Raw genomic sequence first — 23754 nt, 5'->3', positions numbered from 1 at the left:
CGGTGGACACCCCCAATCCACCTCGCGTCACAAAATACATCCCCCCTTCCCCTCCCCTCCATCCCCCTTCCCCCTCCCTCCATCCCCCCTTCCCCCTCCCCTCCATCCCCCCTTCCCACTCCCCTCCATCTCCCTCCCCCCCTTCCATCCCCCCTCCATCTACCCCTCCTCCCCCATCCATCCCCCCTTCTCCCTCCCCTCCATCTCCCTCCCCCCCTTCTCCCTCCCCTCCATCTACCCCTCCCTCCCTCCTCCCTCCCCCATCCATCCCCCCTTCCCCCTCCCCTCCATCCCCCCTTTCCCCTCCCTCCATCCCCCCTTCCCACTCCCCTCCATCTACCCCTCCCTCCCTCCTCCCCTCCCCCATCCATCCCCCCTTCCCCCTCCCCTCCCGCCTCCCGTCCCCTCCTGATCACCCACTCCTCCCTCCCCTTCGCCTCCACAACCCACACCCCATCCCCCTTTTTAGTCTCGCCCAGGAGCCTCGGTCCAGCCAGGGGAGGTAGGAGGGGGGGGGGGGAGAAGAAGGGGGGAGGAGGAGGGGGGAGAAGGGGGAGGAGGAGAACAGGAGAGGAGGGGAAGGGGAGGAGAAGGGGGAGGAGGGGAGGAAGAGGGGGAGGAGGGGAGGAGGGCAGGGAGGAGGGGAAGGAGGAGGGAAGAGGGGAGGAGGTGGGAGGAGGGGGAGGAGAAGGGGGGAGGAGGGGGAGGAGGGGAGGGTGAAGAGGGGAGGAGGGCGGGGAGGAGGGGGGAGGAGGAAGGGGGAGGGAGGGGGGAGGAGGTGGGGGGGGGGAGAAGAGGAGGAGGTGGGATCAGCGGGGAGGAGGAAGAGGAGAGGAGGGTGTGGAGGGGAGATAGGGGGGGGGGGCGAGGACACCACGGACCCCGCACGGCCAACAAGGCGAGAGGGGGCGAGGAGTGGGTCCCGAAATAGCCCCCCGTGTCGACGGGGACCGGCGAGGGGTCTGCGGGCAAGACGGAGGAGGGTGCCGGCGGAATCCAAGGGGCAGGAGGGGTGGAGGGGGTCTGGATCGTGGTGGGTGGTGAGGTCTCGGGTTATGATTGTATGATTAATTGTATGAGTAGTAGTTGTAGTATTATTTGTTTTAGAATGACCCAGGAAATTCTATAAGAAGAAAAAAAAAACTTGAGAGTCTGGCGGCTGCTTTGCAGGAGGGTCCGGCCCCCAAGTTGAGTTTTAGTTTGTCCATCTTGCAGCAGGGGGCCACGCTGCTGCTGCGATGCAAGTCGAATGATTTGTATCTGCAGGGGGGCGAGTGGTCTTGTTGTTGTTCAGCTATTGGGGATCATTCTTAACTTAAAGCTTTAGTGACTGCAGGAATTCATATTCTTTGGGTCTTTCGGTAAAGTCACGGAGACAGGTTCAATTAAAAAAAACGTTTCGATCACACCACAGCGATCGTCATCAGGATGACGACCGCTTGTGTTGTGATCAAAACGTATTTTTTTTTTATTTTAATTGAACCTATCTACGTGACTTTACCGAAAGACCCAAAGATTATAACATTAGGGATGATGGTTAAGTCCAATTCCGGTTACAGTCTGCGTTGTGGGGCGCCGTGTTGTGAGCTGTGGGAAGAGCTTTAAAGCTCATCGGATTCATCCAGTCGAAAAAAAACATGATTCTGAAGACGTTGGAGAACCACGGAGGAAACCCATACAGAACAGGGGGAGATCATACAAACTCCACTCACTCACTCACTATAGAACAGGGGGAGATCCTACAAACGCCACTCACTCACTACAGAACAGGGGGAGATCATACAAACTCCATCACTCACTGTAGAACAGGGGGAGATCATACAAACTCCATCACTCACTACAGAACAGGGGGAGATCATACAAACTCCATCACTCACTATAGAACAGGGGGAGATCATACAAACTCCACTCACTCACTCAAGAACAGGGGGAGATCATTCAAACTCCACTCACTCAAGAACAGGGGGAGATCATACAAACTCCACTCACTCACTATAGAACAGGGGGAGATCATACAAACTCCACTCACTATAGAACAGGGGGAGATAATAAAACTCCACTCACTCACTCACTCTAGAACAGGGGGAGATAATAAAACTCCACTCACTCACTCACTCTAGAACAGGGGGAGATCATACAAACTCCATCACTCACTCAAGAACAGGGGGAGATCATACAAACTCCATCACTCACTCAAGAACAGGGGGAGATCATACAAACTCCACTCACTCACTATAGAACAGGGGGAGATAATAAAACTCCACTCACTATAGAACAGGGGGAGATAATAAAACTCCACTCACTCACTCACTCTAGAACAGGGGGAGATAATAAAACTCCACTCACTCACTCTAGAACAGGGGAGATCATACAAAATCCACTCACTCACTCTCTCACACTCGATCACTCACACTGTAGAACAAAGGGGGAGAGCTTACAAACTCCACACATACGTTAAGGGGAGGAGTGGGGAGAAAAGAATGACCTGGCCGAGTGGCTTCCCAATATCGTAAGAGCGTTCCAGACGGCCGCAGAAGCGCATCTGAAAGCGCCGCGCGATGATGCCGACCATCGCCTTTGTTCAATGGTTAGCCAAAATCCGCTACTTGACGAGATCAGCGAGGTATTGTGATTCATTTGTACAGGGTGATGATGACGACGACGATGATGATGAGAGTGAGAAGAGAGATGGAGCGATGAGAAGTTGAATTTTCGCAGGAACAGCGTCTGTTTTCACAGGGGGCGGTGGGGGGGCTCGGAGTGGGAGTGGCTATACGCAGGGGCACGTGGCTTACCACGTGGTTTACGGGAGGGTTGAGCTGATGGAGAGAGAGGTGCATCTCAGTGTACAAACTCGTCACGCTTTTATTTTTATTGCCATAAATATAAACGGTTATAATTCCATGCCATCAAGCTTGTGAACTACGTCACTCACGCCCAATATTATTGCCAAATCACTCAATTGGGATCACACATAGCAGCAGCAACAACCATCGCCTCCTGCAAACATTGGGAAACAACCCTCCCTCGAATGTAGCCACGAGACTGGGTGATCCTTTCACCGGAAACCAAGCGTAGTTGACAACTATTTACCCAAGAATGTCTGTGTGTAATGCGCGTTACGTCACTCCACGTCGACCAGCCCCACCCCCCCCACCATTAATACTCATGAGCAGGTGACGTCACTGCACATCGAACAGCCACCCTCCTGAATAATCATGAACAGGTGGGGTCCTCCACATTGACCCGCCCCTCATTAATAATCATGAGCGGTGACGTCACTCCACATGGAGCACCCTCCCCCCTCATTAATAATCATGACCAGGTTATAATCCCTCGTTCATCGTGACGTCCTTTTTACTTCGATGTCTCAACAACAGCAGTCACGGAGATCACGTGATGACGTGAGGGTTCTGCCTTTGTAGCGAGGGTTGCGAGTTGACGCTGAGGAGGGGGGAGGAGGCGCCTCGGCCCCCCCCCATGTGGAGTGACGTCAGCCGCTAATTATGGAGGCGGGGGGGGGGTCCATTTGGAGGACGTCACCTGTTCATGATTATTAATGAGGGGGGGGGTGGTCGATGTGGAGTGACGTCACGAGCATCAAGGCCATTCCTGGGTGATGATCGTCGGTATACCAGGGCCACGTGTTTAGCCTGCACGTTCGCCACGAGGAGCGTGCGTGTGATTCCTGCAGCAACTCGATTCCTTGCTAGAGGTTTCTATTCGGTTGTTGGATCATCTTAACGCAACTCCTGTGTTGCATCGCCAAGTGACTGCTCACGAGTGTAAAAAAAAACTAAAACGCGACGGAGGCTCTGCTTCGCGTGACGGAATCTATTGGCGTTCGCTGGTTCGCCTTGGAACCCGACGTTGCTTCACGACCGACGAGTCCAGAAAGGTGTTTTGATATCGTTCGAGGCCACCGTACGGATCGTGAACGTCATCGTGGTTACTTGACGTTGGCAGATTCACACAACAACGGGATCGTTCACCAGCGAATCTCGCGCACGACAGAATATCTCGCGTTTATAAACCACCCCACGTACCCCCCCACCCCCCCGGGACGTCGCCACGTACGCCCAGCTATACCCCCAGGTCTCCGTGGGCTAATACCGGGTAAAATAACGAACAGTTGAGATTTTTCGATTTAAAGCTTTCGTGACAGCGGGGATTCGTCTTCTTGGTTCTTTCGGTAAAGTCACCAAGTAGAAGGGAAATAATAAAATAATATAACAAAAAAAACAAAATAAAATTCTCACCACGTTTCGGGCACAACACAAGCAGCCGTCTCAGGTGAAGAAACAGAACAGTCGCTGAAAGACAACGCTCCAATGAACACCGCTAAGCTTGGCAGCGTATTTTAAGCTTTCCGACAGTTCTGTTCCTTCGCCTGAGGATGGCTACTTGCGTTGTGGCCGAAACGTCGTGATAATTTTATTTAACGTTTTATTTTTTATTATTTCCCTTCTACTTGGTGACTTTACCGAAAGAACCAAGGAAACAGTCGACAGTTTTAGTCGTCCGACTCCGCTGACAATTCTCAAACTGTCGCACAGCGCCCTCTTGTGTGGATACGGACACCGTATGGAACGCCCCTTCCGCCCAATATCAGGAAGCCACTTGCAGCCAAGCACTTTGAAATCTAGATTGACATACGCATTTCATTAGAACTTCTTTTTGTGCCCAGTCCGTCCTTCCCCCCGCACCTCCGTTCAACGCGGCTGGCTACGTACGGTGCGAAAGAAGTTCAACGCAAGTACGTGCAGTGGCGGTGGGTGGCGCGGTGATCGGCGCTCCGCGCTATCACACCGGCTGGTCCGACCCCCCAACTCCGGATTCCTCTGCACGCGCGGCTATGGTAAGTGGCGAGTGCTGTCCCAAGTGTGGTGTGAACCATGGTTTGCCTGACCGCAGTGCGATGTGGCACAGGATGCTGGTGTGGTGGCAGAGGATGCCGGTGTGGTGGCAAAGTTCCGTGGCTGCCCGTGGTGTGGCTGGAATGCTGTGGCGTGCCGGATTTCTGGCTTAAGCCGTGGTGTGGTATGGCATAACAGGGTGTAGCAGGCTGTGGTACAGTAGACCATTGTGCACCTGCGGCCAAACTATGGAGCGTGCAGTTAATCTGCTGCGGCCTGCGCGCTCCTTCAACAGTGGAGTAGGGACGCGAACTCTCTCTCTCTCTGTGTCTCTGTTGAAGCCCTCTCGCCGTGGCCGCCAGCAGCAGCAGCAGCAGCAGGAGACCACCACATTGGGGCATCGAGTTTCCTGGTCCACGCAGTTTCTACAAACGTCTGTACACTACAACGACGTAGGAAAACTGGATTTACGACGGGCGTCTCCCGGCACGGCCCCCGAAACGCACTTTGATACGGAGAGTCGCTCCGGTTTCCCACGCGACTCTTGGCCCGGAGGTGTTCGTTCGTTTGTTCCCGGTGTATTTCGCGCGAGATGATTTTGTTTTTTTTGTTTTACGACCTATTGAACCCCGTTTCAACACGGCCGATGAATGGGGAAGAAAAACACTCCATCGGCAAAGTGATGTCTCTCTACCGTTTCTACCGTCTTTGGGGGAAGCAGGGGGGGGGGTGTTTCCAGGAACGCGTTGAGTCACCGTGAAGAGCGGGGGGCCGCCCGTATATACGCAGCGCAATAGAATGGTGTGGCCGGTCGCGATGTGGCCGGATTTGTGGTGTGGGTGTGGGTGTGATACGCATTTTTAGCACGCTGCGGCTGTCTGCCGATGTCGTTGTTGCGCGTTATCGCGGGCTGCGGACGACGGCTGCAACGATGCAGTAAGTTCTGGTGAGGGTGTGGCTCGAATTGTTGGTCGGTGTACCCAGCTGTGACGTGGACCGACTGCGGCGGCGGCGGCGGCGGCGGCGGTGCTGCTGTAGCCGGCCACGGTGTGGCCGGCTGAGCGGGCGCGTCCCCTTCAGTATCCGCGTCTCCACGACCGCAGGTAAAGGCGGAGCGGCAGGAGCGTGTTCCTCCGCTGGAGGCTCGGGTGAAACACGTCAAAGTCCACCTTCTGGATCCTCACGAGGAAGTCCTCCACGGCGACCTTCGACCCACGGGGGGGGGCACGGGACGAGAGAATAAAGATCCCCCCCCTCCCCCAGGGTAGTTCGCTCGCACAGGCCGGCGTTAGTGGGGGAGCGACTCACAGTGGGGGTACGACTCACAGTGGGGGAACGACTCACAGTGGGGGTACGACTCACAGTGGGGGAACGACTCACAGTGGGGGAACGACTCAACTCACAGTGGGGGAACGACTCACCGTGGGGGAACGACTCACAGTGGGGGAACGACTCAGTGGGGGAACGACTCACAGTGGGGGAACGACTCAGCATGGGGGAACGACTCACAGTGGGGGAACGACTCAGCGTGGGGGAACGACTCACAGTGGGGAGGAAGGCGATGGTGGCCGCTTTTGGGACGTTCCGGCTGAACGACCGTGCCTGGGAGGGACAACAACAACAACAACGACAACAACGACAACAACGACGCCGCTCACAAAGTCCACGCTCGCGACGACGAGGACGAGAACTCATTGGCCCAGCTACGGTCGTAGGTGCTGCCCCCCCCCCCTTGCTACCCGTTGGGCTGGGGGGGGGGGGGGGGGCGAGTCATCGAATGGGGGGGGGGGCGCGTTCCTTGGGGATGGGATGGTGGGGGTTACGGGGGGGGGGGGGGTTGTGGGGGGGGGCAGCTCACGTGTTCCAGGTGAGCGTGTGCCTGGCTGGCGAGGTCGTACACGAGGTCCCGCACGGCTCTGTCACGGTTGCCCCGTAGCAGCTGCTCCTGGGACACGCCGTGCTGCGCAGAGACACGCACCACAACACAGCGAGCCGTTGGAGGCGGGGGCACGCGCGATGGGGGGCGGTGGGGGCAGTGGGGGCGGTGGGGGCGGTGGGGGCGGTGGGGGGCGGTGGGGGCGGGGCCGCGGCTTCCTTCCGCGGAGTGAGGCACGGGAAAGAAAAATAAAATAAAAAAACGATGCTCGTGAAGCGATCTCGTGGTGGCCGGCGTCCGGGGGATCGCCACATCGGGCTTCTGGTCGGCCATCGAATCAAAGGCGGCGGTGGCGGCGGCGGTGGCGGCGGTCACCGCGCGGCGCCGTCTGGAATGCTCTTCCGTCCGATATTAGGAAGCCACTTAGATGAGCGCGGTTGGCTACGTACGGTGCGTCATTATCGTCATCATGATCATCGTCGTCGTCGTCATCATCAGCGTCAGCGTCGTCGTCATCGTCAGCGTCATCGCCGCGCTGTCTCCTGTGAGCGGGTTCGGTCGAGTGCCGTCCACCGCATTCGGGGGAGGTCAAAGCCAGGGGGACCCTCTGCTGCCAGGTCGGCGATGAAGACGTCGGTTCTTGAAGCAATAATCGTCATCGTCATCATCGCCATCGTCACCATCATTACCATCATCGTCATCACCATCAGTGGATCAGATCGGAGGAGAGCGGAGAGAGGGACAGGACGGAGGACGAGGAGCCACGAGGAGCGACAAGGGAGAGGAGGAGCGAGGAGGAGGAGCGAGGAGCAAGGAGGAGGAGCGAGGAGGTGAACATCCTCACCAGGAGGCACAGGTCGAGCGGCAGGAAGATGCGGCGGCGGCGTGCGGCGAGGGGTGCCACGGCTCGCAGGCACGTGGCCACGCCCTGGGCCTTGCCGATGTGGCTCGCCGCGTGGTCCGCGTGGATGTCGCGCACCCCTGCCGGGGGGGGGGGGGGGGGAATGTGGGGGGGGGGGGGGTGGCAGAGGAGGGGTGGGAATCGGAATCGTAAAAATAACGCCGTGGCCGTCGCGAAGTCAAGCGGCGTTCGAAGAAAATCTCAAGATTACAAAACCACGCAGCGATTGCCCGCCAATTTACTTGCGGACGCGAATGACGACTCCAGTTCACGTATATCGTACACTCACGAGACAAAGATCCCCCTCCGTATAGTCTTCAAAAGGCCGCTGGGGCAAGTGCTGTTAGCGAGTAGGACCTATTTAAAGCCGGGACGGCACACGAAGGGGTGGGTGGCCAGCACCACACCTGGCCGCCTTTGTCTCCCCAGTGGCGACGTTTACACACCGCACCGGGTGCTCATTTGAAGCGGAGTCATCCTAGGGGAGGCCCAGGACCGGTTTCAGCTAATCGTCACCGGTGTTGGCCGTGAGTACGAAATCGAACTCGGGTCGCCGGGTTCGTAGCGCAGCGTAGCGCTAACCGCGACGCCATCGCTCCCCGCACAAAAAACAAAGCTTTCCCCGTGCAGCCTTAACAGACTGTTTGGGGCAAGTGCTGTTAGCGAGCAGCACCTATGAAGGCCGTCACACGGACGGACGGACGGACACGCGCAAGACGGAAACGCACAGGCAGACAGGTGCGTGCGTGTGTGCGTCTTTGCGTGCGTACCCAGAGCCTCCAGGGTGAGGTAGAGGAGCGACGACTGGGTGTTCTCCGCGTACGTCTCCAGCTCGCCGACGCTGCCGTACGCGCGGTCGCTCAGGTTCCTCTCCTGCACGCCGAGCGACAGCGGCGATCGGTCACCGGCCGAAATCGCTCGCGACTCCCGGGGAGAAGGTGGCCCTACCGTTTTAAGATGTTCCCAGTTGAGTTTCATTGTCGCGTCCGTTACTATTATGAGGCAAGCGGCGAGGAAAAGCGGAGCGCCCGGAGAAAACCCCACGCCACGCACGAAGGAGGGGGGAGGGGGGGGGGTAACGCTGTATCCCCGTACGGACGGAAACAGACGGCGATTAGTCCACTGTTGCTGCTCCGCCTTCTCCATGCGAGCCAGGGGTACGGGGGGCTCCCTCCCCCACCCAGCGGATGGGAGTTTCACAACCCATCTGTGCGGCGACCCACCAACCCTCGCTGCCTCCACGGTGCTGGGTTACAACGGGCAGCCACGGGCAGCAGCGTGGCCACCTCCGCCCGGCGGTACGTTTAACAAAATACAGCCGACTATCATGATGGTGAAAAAATAAAGCCCGTTACCCCGTGACGCAACTCGACGGGAAAGGGGAGTGGAGTCGACGATGTGATGTACGCACGTTGAACTTCTTTCGCACCGTACGTAGCCAACCGTGCGAATCGTAAGTGCGGGGGCAGGACAAGAAAGTAAACAAGAAGAAGAAGAAGCAGTTCTAAAGAAATTAGTTTTCAATCTTGATTTGAGTGCACAGCTCCCACAGTGGCTTCCTAATATGACTAACTAGCCTGAGTACCCGGCTTCGCCCGGGACTTGGATTCTTGTCTTGGATTAATACACGGCCTACGCGGAGAGTGGGGGGGGGGGATGCGTGACGTCAGCAGGCACGCTGCGTGACGCTGCCGCATGCGGGTGACATCACAGATGTGACGTCACCGCTCACTTGCCGTGCAAAATATATACATTATTGCGCCACCCCCCAAAATACCAAAGTCTATTTTTATACTTTTTGCATTGTGTACAGCCTGGAAGCTACCCACGTGCCAAATTTCAAGTTTATTGCATGTTGGGAAGTATGCTAAACATTTCGAACAGACACACACATTAAAAAATTACCCTTTTATATATATAGATAACAACAACGAGTTCACGGCATGGCTCGGAAAAGATGGCGTACAAAGGACGAGACTGGTGACAGAAGTGCAGGCAAAGGAGGGAAAGCGCCCGAGAGGGGGTCACCGTCGCGGAGATGGAGCGCTTTTCCGGATCGCCATTCGTACCCGCTCGTCGATGATACGGAGGAGCCACCGTTTCGTCAGCTTGTGCTTCTTGACGGCCTGCAACACACAAAGGTCCCCCATGTAGCCTTAACGGGCCGTTGGGGCAAGCGCTGCTATCGAGTAAGCACCACCTGTGAAGGCCGGCACGGCACACGAGGGGGGGTGGGTGGCCAGCACCACGACCGACCGCCGTTGTCTCCCTCGTGGTGACGTTTACTACGCACAGTACCAGGTACTCATTTGAGGCCGAGACGATCAAGGGAAGGCCCAGGACCGGTTCAAAATAATCGCCACTGTTCTTGGTTGTGAGCGGGAAGCGTGGTCGGGTATCGGCCGGGTTCGTAGCGCAGCGCGCTAACCGTTGTGCCACCGCTCCCCATAATGTCAACTTGGATTGTGCCGCCGCGGTCGCCGCTGCCCGCTAGCCGCTCGCTAGCCACTCTGTAGCCACTCTGTAGCCGCTCGCTAGCCACTCTGTAGCCGCTCTGTAGCCACTCGCTAGCCGCTCTGTAGCCACTCACTAGCCACTCACTAGCCACTCTGTAGCCACTCTGTAGCCACTCACTAGCCACTCTGTAGCCACTCTGTAGCCGCTCTGTAGCCACTCGCTAACCGCTCTGCAGCCACTCTATAGCCACTCACTAGCCGCTCTGTAGCCACTCTGTAGCCACTCACTAGCCACTCTGTAGCCACTCTGTAGCCACTCTGTAGCCACTCACTAGCCACTCACTAGCCACTCTGTAGCCACTCTGTAGCCGCTCTGTAGCCACTCTGTAGCCACTCACTAGCCACTCTGTAGCCACTCTGTAGCCGCTCGCTAGCCACTCTGTAGCCACTCTGTAGCCACTCTGTAGCCGCTCTGTAGCCGCTCTGTAGCCACTCACTAGCCACTCTGTAGCCACTCTGTAGCCACTCACTAGCCACTCTGTAGCCACTCTGTAGCCACTCTGTAGCCGCTCTGTAGCCGCTCTGTAGCCACTCACTAGCCGCTCTGTAGCCACTCACTAGCCGCTCTGTAGCCGCTCTGTAGCCGCTCTGAAGCCGCTCTGTAGCCACTCACTAGCCGCTCTGTAGCCACTCACTAGCCGCTCTGTAGCCGCTCTGAAGCCGCTCGCTAGCCACTCTGTAGCCACTCACTAGCCTTTCTGTAGCCACTCACTAGCCACTCTGTAGCCGCTCTGTAACCACTCTGTAGCCGCTCTGTAGCCGCTTTGTAGCCACTCGCTAGCCGCTCTGTAGCCACTCTGTAGCCACTCTGTAGCCACTCGCTAGCCACTGTAGCCACTTTGTAGTCACTCGCTAGCCGCTCTGTAGCCACTCTGTAGCCACTCTGTAGCCACTCACTAGCCACTCTGTAGCCACTCTGTAGCCACTCGCTAGCCACTCTGTAGCCACTCTGTAGCCACTCACTAGCCACTCTGTAGCCACTTTGTAGCCACTCGCTAGCCGCTCTGTAGCCACTCACTAGCCGCTCTGTAGCCACTCTGTAGCCACTCACTAGCCACTCTGTAGCCACTCTGTAGCCACTCGCTAGCCACTCTGTAGCCACTCTGTAGCCACTCACTAGCCACTCTGTAGCCACTCACTAGCCACTCTGTAGCCACTCTGTAGCCACTCACTAGCCACTCTGTAGCCACTCTGTAGCCACTCGCTAGCCACTCTGTAGCCACTTTGTAGTCACTCGCTAGCCGCTCTGTAGCCACTCTGTAGCCACTCGCTAGCCACTCTGTAGCCACTCTGTAGCCACTCACTAGCCACTCTGTAGCCACTTTGTAGCCACTCACTAGCCGCTTTGTAGCCACTCTGTAGCCACTCACTAGCCGCTCTGTAGCCACTCTGTAGCCACTCACTAGCCACTCACTAGCCACTCTGTAGCCACTCGCTAGCCACTCTGTAGCCACTCTGTAGCCACTCACTAGCCACTCACTAGCCACTCTGTAGCCACTCTGTAACCACTCACTAGCCACTCTGTAGCCACTCTGTAGCCACTCACTAGCCACTCTGTAGCCACTTTGTAGCCACTCACTAGCCACTCTGTAGCCGCTCTGTAGCCACTTTGTAGCCACTCGCTAGCCGCTCTGTAGCCACTCTGTAGCCGCTCTGTAGCCACTCACTAGCCACTCTGTAGCTACTCTGTAGCCACTCGCTAGCCGCTCTGTAGCCACTCTGTAGCCGCTCTGTAGCCACTCTGTAGCCACTCTGTAGCCACTCGCTAGCCGCTCACTAGCCGCTCGCTAGCCGTTCTGTAGCCACTCACTAGCCACTCTGTAGCCACTTTGTAGCCACTCGCTAGCCGCTCTGTAGCCACTCTGTAGCCACTCTGTAGCCGCTCGCTAGCCACTCTGTAGCCACTCTGTAGCCACTCGCTAGCCACTCTGTAGCCACTCTGTAGCCACTCTGTAGCCGCTCGCTAGCCACTCACTAGCCACTCTGTAGCCACTCTGTAGCCACTCTGTAGCCGCTCGCTAGCCACTCTGTAGCCACTCACTAGCCACTCACTAGCCACTCACTAGCCACTCTGTAGCCACTTTGTAGCCACTCACTAGCCACTCTGTAGCCGCTCTGTAGCCACTTTGTAGCCACTCGCTAGCCGCTCTGTAGCCACTCTGTAGCCGCTCTGTAGCCACTCACTAGCCACTCTGTAGCCACTCTGTAGCCACTCGCTAGCCGCTCTGTAGCCACTCTGTAGCCGCTCTGTAGCCACTCTGTAGCCACTCTGTAGCCACTCGCTAGCCGCTCACTAGCCGCTCGCTAGCCGTTCTGTAGCCGCTCTGTAGCCACTCTGTAGCCACTCTGTAGCCGCTCTGTAGCCACTCTGTAGCCGCTCTGTAGCCACTCTGTAGCCACTCTGTAGCCACTCTGTAGCCACTCTGTAGCCGTTCGCTAGCCGCTCTGTAGCCGCTCTGTAGCCACTCTGTAGCCACTCTGTAGCCACTCTGTAGCCGCTCGCTAGCCACTCTGTAGCCACTTTGTAGTCACTCGCTAGCCGCTCTGTAGCCACTCTGTAGCCACTCTGTAGCCACTCGCTAGCCACTCTGTAGCCACTCTGTAGCCACTCACTAGCCACTCTGTAGCCACTTTGTAGCCACTCACTAGCCGCTTTGTAGCCACTCTGTAGCCACTCACTAGCCGCTCTGTAGCCACTCTGTAGCCACTCACTAGCCACTCACTAGCCACTCTGTAGCCACTCGCTAGCCACTCTGTAGCCACTCTGTAGCCACTCACTAGCCACTCACTAGCCACTCTGTAGCCACTCTGTAACCACTCACTAGCCACTCTGTAGCCACTCTGTAGCCACTCACTAGCCACTCTGTAGCCACTTTGTAGCCACTCACTAGCCACTCTGTAGCCGCTCTGTAGCCACTTTGTAGCCACTCGCTAGCCGCTCTGTAGCCACTCTGTAGCCGCTCTGTAGCCACTCACTAGCCACTCTGTAGCTACTCTGTAGCCACTCGCTAGCCGCTCTGTAGCCACTCTGTAGCCGCTCTGTAGCCACTCTGTAGCCACTCTGTAGCCACTCGCTAGCCGCTCACTAGCCGCTCGCTAGCCGTTCTGTAGCCACTCACTAGCCACTCTGTAGCCACTTTGTAGCCACTCGCTAGCCGCTCTGTAGCCACTCTGTAGCCACTCTGTAGCCGCTCGCTAGCCACTCTGTAGCCACTCTGTAGCCACTCGCTAGCCACTCTGTAGCCACTCTGTAGCCACTCTGTAGCCGCTCGCTAGCCACTCACTAGCCACTCTGTAGCCACTCTGTAGCCACTCTGTAGCCGCTCGCTAGCCACTCTGTAGCCACTCACTAGCCACTCACTAGCCACTCACTAGCCACTCTGTAGCCACTTTGTAGCCACTCACTAGCCACTCTGTAGCCGCTCTGTAGCCACTTTGTAGCCACTCGCTAGCCGCTCTGTAGCCACTCTGTAGCCGCTCTGTAGCCGCTTTGTAGCCACTCGCTAGCCGCTCTGTAGCCACTCTGTAGCCACTCTGTAGCCACTCGCTAGCCACTGTAGCCACTTTGTAGTCACTCACTAGCCACTCTGTAGCCACTTTGTAGCCACTCGCTAGCCGCTCTGTAGCCACTCTGTAGCCACTCTGTAGCCGCTCGCTAGCCACTCTGTAGCCACTCTGTAGCCACTCGCTAGCCACTCTGTAGCCACTCTGTAGCCACTCTGTAGCCGCTCGCTAGCCACTCACTAGCCACTCTGTAGCCACTCTGTAGCCACTCTGTAGCCGCTCGCTAGCCACTCTGTAGCCACTCACTAGCCACTCACTAGCCACTCACTAGCCACTCTGTAGCCACTTTGTAGCCACTCACTAGCCACTCTGTAGCCGCTCTGTAGCCACTTTGTAGCCACTCGCTAGCCGCTCTGTAGCCACTCTGTAGCCGCTCTGTAGCCACTCACTAGCCACTCTGTAGCCACTCTGTAGCCACTCGCTAGCCGCTCTGTAGCCACTCTGTAGCCGCTCTGTAGCCACTCTGTAGCCACTCTGTAGCCACTCGCTAGCCGCTCACTAGCCGCTCGCTAGCCGTTCTGTAGCCGCTCTGTAGCCACTCTGTAGCCACTCTGTAGCCGCTCTGTAGCCACTCTGTAGCCGCTCTGTAGCCACTCTGTAGCCACTCTGTAGCCACTCTGTAGCCACTCTGTAGCCGTTCGCTAGCCGCTCTGTAGCCACTCTGTAGCCACTCTGTAGCCGCTCTGTAGCCACTCTGTAGCCGCTCTGTAGCCACTCTGTAGCCACTCTGTAGCCACTCTGTAGCCACTCTGTAGCCGTTCGCTAGCCGCTCTGTAGCCGCTCTGTAGCCACTCTGTAGCCACTCTGTAGCCACTCTGTAGCCGCTCGCTAGCCACTCACTAGCCACTCTGTAGCCACTCACTAGCCGCTCGCTAGCCGCTCGCCAGCCGCTCGCCAGCCGCTCTGTAGCCGCTCGCTAGGCGCTCTCTAGCGAGCAGCAACCCCGCAACTTGCAGACGTCTCTTAATGGGAAGGGGTTAATGAGTGCTCAACACGTGGGAACAAACCGGAGCACTCGGAGGGAAAACAAAAGCACACTCGCGAGGGAGCAACGCTCTATCCCACACAGACGGAATGCGTATAGTCCATATTTGCTGCGCTGACTTCCCACAGCGAGCGTGTGTATGACAGCTCCTTGACGTCCCACTGGGAGGTGGAACAGATGGAGATTAGTCCACACTTTGGCTGCACCGCCTTCTCCCGGTGAGCCAGGGCATGGCTCCTCGATACTCTCTGCTGCGGTCCATCAACCCCTCCTGCTGCGGTCCACCAACCCCTCCTGCTGCGGTCCACCAACCCCTCCTGCTGCGGTCCACCAACCCTCCCTGTTGCGGTCCACCAACCCCTCCTGCTGCGATTCACCAACCCCTCCTGCTGCGGTCCACCAACCCCTCCTGCTGCGATTCACCAACCCTCCCTGCTGCGGTCCACCAACCCTCCCTGCTGCGATTCACCAACCCCTCCTGCTGCGATTCACCAACCCTCCCTGTTGCGGTCCACCAACCCCTCCTGCTGCGGTCCACCAACCCCTCCTGCTGCGGTCCACCAACCCTCCCTGCTGCGGTCCACCAACCCCCCCTGTTGCCATCCACCAACCCCTCCTGCTGCGGTCCACCAACCCTCCCTGCTGCGGTCCACCAACCCTCCCTGCTGCGATTCACCAACCCCCCTGCTGCGATTCACCAACCCCTCCTGCTGCGGTCCACCAACCCCTCCTGCTGCGGTCCACCAACCCCTCCTGCTGCGGTCCACCAACCCTCCCTGCTGCGGTCCACCAACCCCTCCTGCTGCGGTCCACCAACCCCTCCTGCTGCGATTCACCAACCCTCCCTGTTGCGGTCCACCAACCCCTCCTGCTGTGGTCCACCAACCCCTCCTGCTGCGATTCACCAACCCTCCCTGTTGCGGTCCACCAACCCCTCCTGCTGCGGTCCACCAACCCCTCCTGCTGCGGTCCACCAACCCTCCCTGCTGCGGTCCACCAACCCCCCCTGTTACCACCAACCCTCCTGCTGCGGTCCACCAACCCTCCCTGCTGCGGTCCACCAACCCTCCCTGTTGCCATCCACCAACCCACCCTTCTGCGGTCCACCAACCCTCCCTGTTGCCATCCACCAACCCACCCTTCTGCGGTCCACCAACCCCTCCTGCTGCGGTCCGCCAACCCTCCCTGCTGCGGTCCACCAACCCCTCCTGCTGCGGTCCACCAACCCTCCCTGCTGCGTATCACCAACCCTCCCTGCTGCCATCCACCAACCCCTCCTGCTGCGATTCACCAACCCCTCCTGCTGCGGTCCACCAACCCACCCTGCTGCTGCTGCTGTCTCCAGGTTACAGTCGGCCACGTGCAGCAGCAGCGCAACCGTCACCACCGCCGCCGTCAGGAATTCTCAACCGTGGCGGTGAAGCCGGTGTTTATAAATCGCGGCACTTTGGCGTCGCCGTCGGAAGGCGGCGTTGCCGACGAGCGCGCCGGGCGCGAGCGGTTGCAACCCGGAGGCCGCCCCGGTTAATATCACGGCGTGCGTTGACCGTAGAAGATATCGCTGCCGCGACAACGACCGTCACACCAAGCGCGTCCTCTTACGCAGCGGACGTGACGCATCCCACGTGACCTCACTCGATAAACGAGAGAGCCGGCTCGATCGGCGCGCGTGCCCATCGCACGGACGGACGACGCTGCGAGCCGCTCGGTTTGGGATTTTTCACAGCAACGTCGGCGCGCTGCTGCCCCCTACCACGGAACGACCACGGAATGACTACGGAACTACCGCGGATATACCGAGGAACTACCGCGGTATCGTGGAACTACCACGGAACTACTGTGGAACTACAGCGGAATGACCGTGTAACTACAGCGGAACAGCAGCGGGCAGCGCCCGCCTGGTACTCGGCCGCCTTCACCGCTCGCCCGCGCTAACCCGGCACCCCAAGTCACCCCCCCTACCTCTTACGTGATTCTGCATCGCGATTCATCGTTCATGTCACCCGTGCGCCCGAATGGGTTTTTTCTTCCTCCCCCGCCACCCCTCCCCACCCCCCCCCCCGGTTTTTTTTCCGCGTTCCGCACCTTCCGCAGCTCCACGGCGATCGGCTGCGCCGGCGGAGGCCCCGCCGAGTAGATGGCCTCCACCGTGTCGCGCCAGAACTGCACGCGCATCCTCCCCAGCGCCGTGTCGGTCACCGCTTCCCTGATCTGCTCGGGGAGGAGGGGTGGGGGAGCAAGCAGCTCAAGCCGAGGACACGGCCGCACCTCCGGGTGGGTACAGGTGCAGTAGCTGCGTTAGGGTGGGTAGGTACAGGTGTGGTAGTGCGGGTGGGTACAGGTGTGGTAGTGCGGGTGGGTACAGGTGTGGTAGTGCGGGTAGGTACAGGTGTGGTAGTGCGGGTGGGTACGGGTGCAGTAGCTGCGTTAGTGTGGGTAGGTACAGGTGTGGTAGTGCGGGTGGGTACAGGTGTGGTAGTGCGGGTGGGTACAGGTGCAGTAGCTGCGTTAGTGTGGGTAGGTACAGGTGTGGTAGTGCGGGTGGGTACAGGTGTGGTAGTGCGGGTGGGTACAGGTGCGGTAGTGGGGAGCGGTGGCGTAGCGGTTAGCGCACTGCGCTACGAACCTGGCGACCCGAGTTCCATTCCCGCTCGCGGTCGACACCGGTGACGATTATCTGAACTGTTCCTGGGCCTCCCCTAGGTCGACCCGGCCTCAAGTGAGTAACCGGCGTGTAAACATCACCACTGGGGAGGCAAAGGCGGCCGGGCGCGGTGCTGGTCACCCGCCCCCTCGTGTGCCGTGCCGGCCTTCATAGGTGCTGCTCGCTAACAGCGCTTGCCCCAACAGTCTGTTTCAGGCTATGGTAGTGCGTGTGGGTGCGGTAGTGCGGTAGTGCGGGTGGGTCTACTGGCCTGCGCCAGCTCCACGTTGAACGCTCTGAGCGCGATGACTGCGGAGCGTGCGTGGGACGGCACGAGCAGCGAGCAGAGGAACCCCTCGTAGTCACGCTGCCTGCAACATCGCACGCACATCGTCATCGTCGTCGTCACACACACATTGTCATCGAGGTCACGCGCAGATCACCATTGATGTCACACAGCAACATCAAGGTCACACATCACCGCCATCGTCGAGGTCACACATCACCACCATCAATATAATTACTGTCACGACAGCCGCCGCTCGCCACCAAAGTGGCGGTGACGTCACCACGGCGCTTGTGCCAGGCTAGGTGCACCTTGAGGCCACGTGAAGTGCCGAAGGCTCTCTGCTGATGATGCCTGCCGGCCGAGTCCCCCTTCACTCGGGAAATACACTCCTGAACTTGAGGTCACGGGACAGGCCCAGGTGCCATGGGTTGACTGCTGTGGCAGGCTAGGTACAGGAGGTCACGGGACAGGCCCAGGTGCCATGGGTTGACTGCTGTGGCAGGCTAGGTACAGGAGGTCACGGGACAGACCCAGGTGCCATGGGATGACTGACAGATGCACCATCTGTAGCCCCCATACTGCGCCAGCGTTTTAGCCGCCTGGAGCCCCGCTCGTTGTTGCGAGCGTCGCTCCCTCTCCCCTCCGCTGTCGCTGTGAGGCTACCGGGCATCTGTGAAAAAGAGCTTCGGAGATCATCGGATTCCTCCGGTGCAAATATTTCCGATTCTGTTGCTTGAAGGCGACTTGCCTCCCAGTGCCGAGCAGCGTCCTTCACGAGCCTCCACCCCCCCAAGGTCACGCGTCAACATTATCGACGTCATCGATGTCACACGCACAGTGATCATGATCACTGTCGATGTCACGCGCGTGCATCGTTCTTGTTCTCCCTGTTTGCCCAGAAGAGCCTCACCGAGTCTCGAGACGTGTCGTGGCAAACTTTCGCAGTAGGGGGCGATGTTGCTACCGTGTGTGCAACAGAAGCGCCTGGGTTCGATCCCGACCCCGACGCCCTATGTATATATGGGAGTTTGCGGTGACTCTCTCTCTCTCTCTCCCTCTCCCTGTGGTCGCGTGGAATCAACGTCCGCGCGTTCAGAGTGTTTGCGTGCTATAAATTTCCACACGACGATGAGCCACTTCCGTTGGGCTATCATTTGTGGTGGGCCAGGTCGCCGCTGAAAACCAGCGAGGTAGCTCAAGAGGGGCCCTTACCTGGGAAAACAACAAAAATGTATAATTTAGTAATCCCAATTGAGTAGTTAGCAGGGAAGATTTCAACATTTGGATATTGTGGCCAATGCCAGTTATATTTGTGAGCTTCTTAGCGATGGGAGTAAACTTGAGAACTACGGAGGGAACGCGTGCAGACCAGGGGGGAAAGAATACAAACGCCACACAGATAAAGGCACCCTAGTGGGGAATCGAACCCATGTCCATCGTTCCCGCGAGGTTCAACGCCACGGCGCCATCAACATAATCCACGCCACACACGGACACATTAGGAACGACGAAACAAATGAATGATCACTTTTAATTCGTTTGCAGAATTAATCGGTAATGAATGACTGCACGCACCAGTGTGCACCAAGGACAGGAACTACCAAGTTAACGACCTCGTAATTCACTCATTCAATTCGGAGAATGAATCACTCCACGCAACAGTGCCTTGGAATAACGAAGTGAATTAACGACTCGATTCATTCGCAAAACAAATTGCCCGTTTCATTCTCTCTGCATATTGCAAAGTGCCCCAAGGACAGGAATGTCCTAATGAACCTCACAACTCATTCGCGGAATGAATCGCTCTTCCTCTACGCACCACGGTGCCCAGGCAAATGAATGAATCGATTAATTCGTCTCTGAAGCGGGGAATGAATCTCAGCACGCAGTGCCTAGGAATGAATTCACCAATGTGTCAATCAGAGAATGAATCTCTCTCTGCACCGCACAGAGCCAAGGCACATTAATGGATTAGTCAATCAAGAAATTAATTAGTCTCTGCACGCACCGCGAGCAGGCACAGGAATTAATGAATAAACGAATGAGTCAATCGGGGAATGACTCTCTGTACACACCGCAGTGCCCAGACACATGAATGAATCAACGAATGAAGTCGATCAAATAAATGAACGAATCTCTGAACGCACCGCACACTGCTCAGGCACAGGTGTGAATGAATGAGTCGAGCAAGGTAATGAATGAACGATTCTCCGAATGCACAGAGTGCCCAGACACAGGAATGAATCAACGAATGAGTCGCTCAAGGCAACGAATGAACGAATCCCAATGAACGCACCGCACACCGCCCAGACACAGGAATGAATCAATAGGTGAGTCAGTCAGAGAACGAATCTCTGCATACGCCGCAGTGCCCAGGTACACGAATGAATGAATCAACGAATGAACGAATCCCAATGAAAGCACCGCACACTGCCCAGACACAGGAATGAATCAATAGGTGAGTCAGTCAGGGAACGAATCTCTGCGTACGCCGCAGTGCCCAGGTACACGAATGAATGAATAAACGAATGAACGAATCCCAATGAACGCACCGCACACTGCTCAGGCACATCGCATCGCTTCCAGCGCTGCCGCGCGCGGCGCCAGAGGACAGCGGAGCCGCCCCGTCGACCCAGGCTCCCGCGGGGGAGGCCCGGAGCCCCAGCGTCGCGGGCACCCCCGGGGAGGACCCCTGGGCGCGGGGGGTCCCCGGAGGGGACCTCAGCCGGGGGAGTCCCCCGCGGCGACACCACGACCAGACCACGCCGCCGCCGAGACGCATGGGGGCGGCCATTGCGGGTAACCTCTGACCCCAACCCAGCCCCGCCGCCCCTGGCGCGTCACTGTCGCGTGACGTCGTCACGTGGTGGGAGGGGCCGTGAGTGCTGTGGGGTGGGGGGAGGTGATGGGGGGGGGGCTGATGGGAGTGATGGGGGCGAGGGTGATGGGGGGGGTGATGGGGGGGCTGATGGGAGTGATGGGGATGAGAGAGAGGTGATGTGGGGGGGGGGCTGATGGGAGAGGTGGGGGAGTTTGATGGGAGGGTGGAGGGAGGTGATGGGGGGCTGATGGGAGTGATGGGGGGGGTGGAGGGAGGTGATGGGGGAGCTGATGGGAGTGATGGGGGGGTGGAGGGAGGTGATGGGGGGGCTGATGGGAGTGATGGGGGGGGGTGATAGGGCGGTGGAGGGAGGTGATGGGGGAGCTGATGGGAGTGATGGGGGGGGTGGAGGGAGGTGATGGGGGGCTGATGGGAGTGATGGGGGGGGGGGTGGAGGGAGGTGATGGGGGGGCTGATGGGAGTGATGGGGGGGGGGTGATAGGGCGGTGGAGGGAGGTGATGGGGGAGCTGATGGGAGTGATGGGGGGGGGGGGTGAAGGGAGGTGATGGGGGGCTGATGGGAGTGATGGGGGGGGGGGGGAAGGTGATGGGGGAGCGGTGGTGTAGTGGTGCGCGGTGTGTGTGTGAGTGTGGGGAGCGGTGGTGTAGTGGTGAGCGCTGCGCTGCGCTACGAACCCGGCGACCCGAGTTCGATTCACGCTCGCGGCCAACACCGGTGACGATTATTTGATTATTTGAACTCCCCTAGGTCGGCTCAGCCTCTTATGAGTACCTAGTGCGGTGCGTAGTAAACATCGCCACTGGGGGAGACAAAGGCGGTCGGGCGTGGTGCTGGCCACCCACCCCCTCGTGTGCCGTGCCGGCCTTCACAGGTGCTACTCGCTAGCAGCACTTGCCCCTACAATCTGTTAAGGTTATATGGGGGATCTTTGTCTTTGATGGTGGGACTGATGAGAGAAACGGTGAGGGGGGGTGGTGAGGGGAGTGGTGAGGGTGGTGGTGAGGGGGGTGGTGAGGGGGGTGGTGAGGGGGGGGGTGGTGAGGGGGTGGTGAGGGTGGTGATGAGGGGGGTGGTGAAGGGGGTGGTGAGGGGGAGTGGTGAGGGGAGTGGTGAGGGGGGGTGGTGAGGGGGTGGTGAGGGGGGTGGTGAGGGGGGGTGGTGAGGGGAGTGGTGAGGGGGGTGGTGAGGGGGGGTGGTGAGGGGGTGTGGTGAGGGAGTGGTGAGGGGGGTGGTGAGGGGAGTGGTGAGGGGGGTGGTGAGGGGAGTGGTGAGGGGGGGTGGTGAGGGGAGTGGTGAGGGGGGGTGGTGAGGGGGTGTGGTGAGGGAGTGGTGAGGGGGGTGGTGAGGGGGGTGGTGAGGGGAGTGGTGAGGGGGGGGTGGTGAGGGGGTGGTGAGGGGGGTGGTGAGGGGGTGGTGAGGGGAGTGGTGAGGGGGGGTGGTGAGGGGGTGGTGAGGGGGGTGGTGAGGATGGTGGTGGTGAGGGGGTGGTGAGGGGAGTGGTGAGGGGGGGTGGTTTGGGGGAGTGGTGAGGGAGTGGTGAGGGGGGTGGTGAGGGGAGTGGTGAGGGGGGGGTGGTGAGGGGGTGGTGAGGGGGGGTGGTGAGGGGGGGTGGTGAGGGAGGGGTGGTGAGGGTGGTGGTGAGGGGAGTGGTGAGGGGAGTGGTGAGGGGGGGGGTGGTGATGGGGGTGGTGAGGGGTGGTGGTGAGGGGAGTGGTGAGGGTGGTGGTGAGGGGGGTGGTGAGGGGAGTGGTGAGGGGGGGTGGTGAGGGGGTGGTGAGGGGGAGTGGTGAGGGGGGGGGGTGGTGAGGGGGGTGGTGAGGGGGGTGGTGAGGGGGTGGTGAGGGGAGTGGTGAGGGGAGTGGTGAGGGGGGGGGTGGTGAGGGGGAGTGGTGAGGGGAGTGGTGAGGGGGGGGGGTGGTGAGGGGGGTGGTGAGGGTGGTGGTGAGGGGGGGTAGTGAGGGGGGGGGGGTGATCAGAATCTTTATTTAGACTGCAGGTGGAATCCGATGAGCCATAAAGCTCTTTTCCACAGATGTCCAGTAGGCGCACGGGATCAGAACGTGACAGCAACAAACAGCACACAAACACGATCGGAGCACAGTCTAAAAAACATGAGGGAAGGGTGGTGGTGAGGTAGGGTGATGGGGGTGATGGTAAGGGTAAGGTGATAGCGATGGGGGTGATGGTAAGGTGATAGTGAGGGTAGGGTGATGGGGAGGGTAAGGTGATGGGGGTGATGGCGATGTTTGTGTGCCGGGAAACGCACGTGACTACACAACCTACTGTATGTAGTGTTCCCTCATCACCATCATCCTCCATTCTCCATCGCTCGGCTACCATCACCATCGTTATCCAACATCGTCATCATCTCCATCATCAACCATCATCACCATCTCTATGATCAATCACCTCCATCGTCATCATCTCCATCATCAACCATCATCACCATCTCCACCAACGATCACCATCATCACCACCATCATCACTACCATCTCCATCATCACCACCATCTCCATCATCAACCATCATCACCATCTCTATGATCAATCACCTCCATCGTCATCATCTCCATCATCAACCATCATCACCATCTCTATGATCAATCTTCTCCATCGTCATCATCTCCATCATCAACAATCATCACCATCTCCACCAACGATCAACATAATCACCATCATCAACACCATCTCCATCATCACTACCATCTCCATCATCACCACCATCTCCATCATCACCACCATCACCATCACCACCATCTCCATCATCACCACCATCTCCATCATGTACAGATGAATCCGGGGTGTCATGTGACACTCACGCAAAGACAAAGATCCCCCGTGTAGCCTGTAACAGACTGTTTGGGGCAAGTGCTGTTAGCGAGTAGCGCCTATGAAGGTCGGAACGTCGCACGAGGGGGTGGGTGGCCAGCGGCAACCATGCCCGGCCGCCTTTGTCTTCCCAGTCGCGATATTTTTACAAATCGCGACCAGGTGCTCGTTTGAGGCTGAGTCGACCTAGGAGAGGCCTAAAACCGGTTCAGATAATTGCCGCCGGTGTTGACCGTGAGCGGAAATCGAACTCGGGTAGCCGGGGTTCGTAATAGCGCAGTGGGCTAACCGGTGCGCCACCGCTCCCCACTACCACAGAAACAAAATACAAAGTCCCCCATATAGCCTTTCACAGACTTTCGTGGCAAGTGCTGTCAGCGAGCACCTATGAAAGCCAGAACGGTGCACGAGGGGGTGGGTGGCCAGCACCACGCCCAGCCGCCTTTGTCTCC

General features: G+C 58.4%; 1 protein-coding gene across 2 annotated transcripts; it reads right to left on the bottom strand.

Annotated features, from left to right (window-relative positions):
* Positions 1-2847: 2847 nt before the first annotated feature.
* On the bottom strand, positions 2848-20477 carry NDUFAF6 (NADH:ubiquinone oxidoreductase complex assembly factor 6). Of its 2 annotated transcripts, none has more exons than XM_032974797.2 (9): positions 20184-20477; positions 17614-17713; positions 16784-16909; positions 9703-9759; positions 8404-8506; positions 7577-7713; positions 6715-6816; positions 6402-6458; positions 2848-6061 (listed from the first exon to the last, which is right to left on the bottom strand). In XM_032974797.2, exons 1-9 carry the CDS (start codon positions 20423-20425, stop codon positions 5933-5935), a joined length of 1053 nt encoding a protein of 350 aa, XP_032830688.1. In that variant the 5' UTR covers positions 20426-20477; the 3' UTR covers positions 2848-5932. The 2 variants fall into 2 exon arrangements, with proteins under 2 accessions (XP_032830688.1, XP_075908257.1); XM_076052142.1 differs by lacking the exon at positions 20184-20477 and adding an exon at positions 19779-19880.
* Between the last annotated feature and the right edge of the window lie 3277 nt (positions 20478-23754).

This window comes from Petromyzon marinus, chromosome 54, assembly GCF_048934315.1.
Source record: "Petromyzon marinus isolate PM22_M1 ecotype Great Lakes invasive population chromosome 54, UKy_Petmar_22M1.pri1.0, whole genome shotgun sequence".
Lineage (NCBI taxonomy): Eukaryota > Metazoa > Chordata > Hyperoartia > Petromyzontiformes > Petromyzontidae > Petromyzon > Petromyzon marinus.
This window is presented reverse-complemented; position numbering and strand designations above follow the sequence as displayed.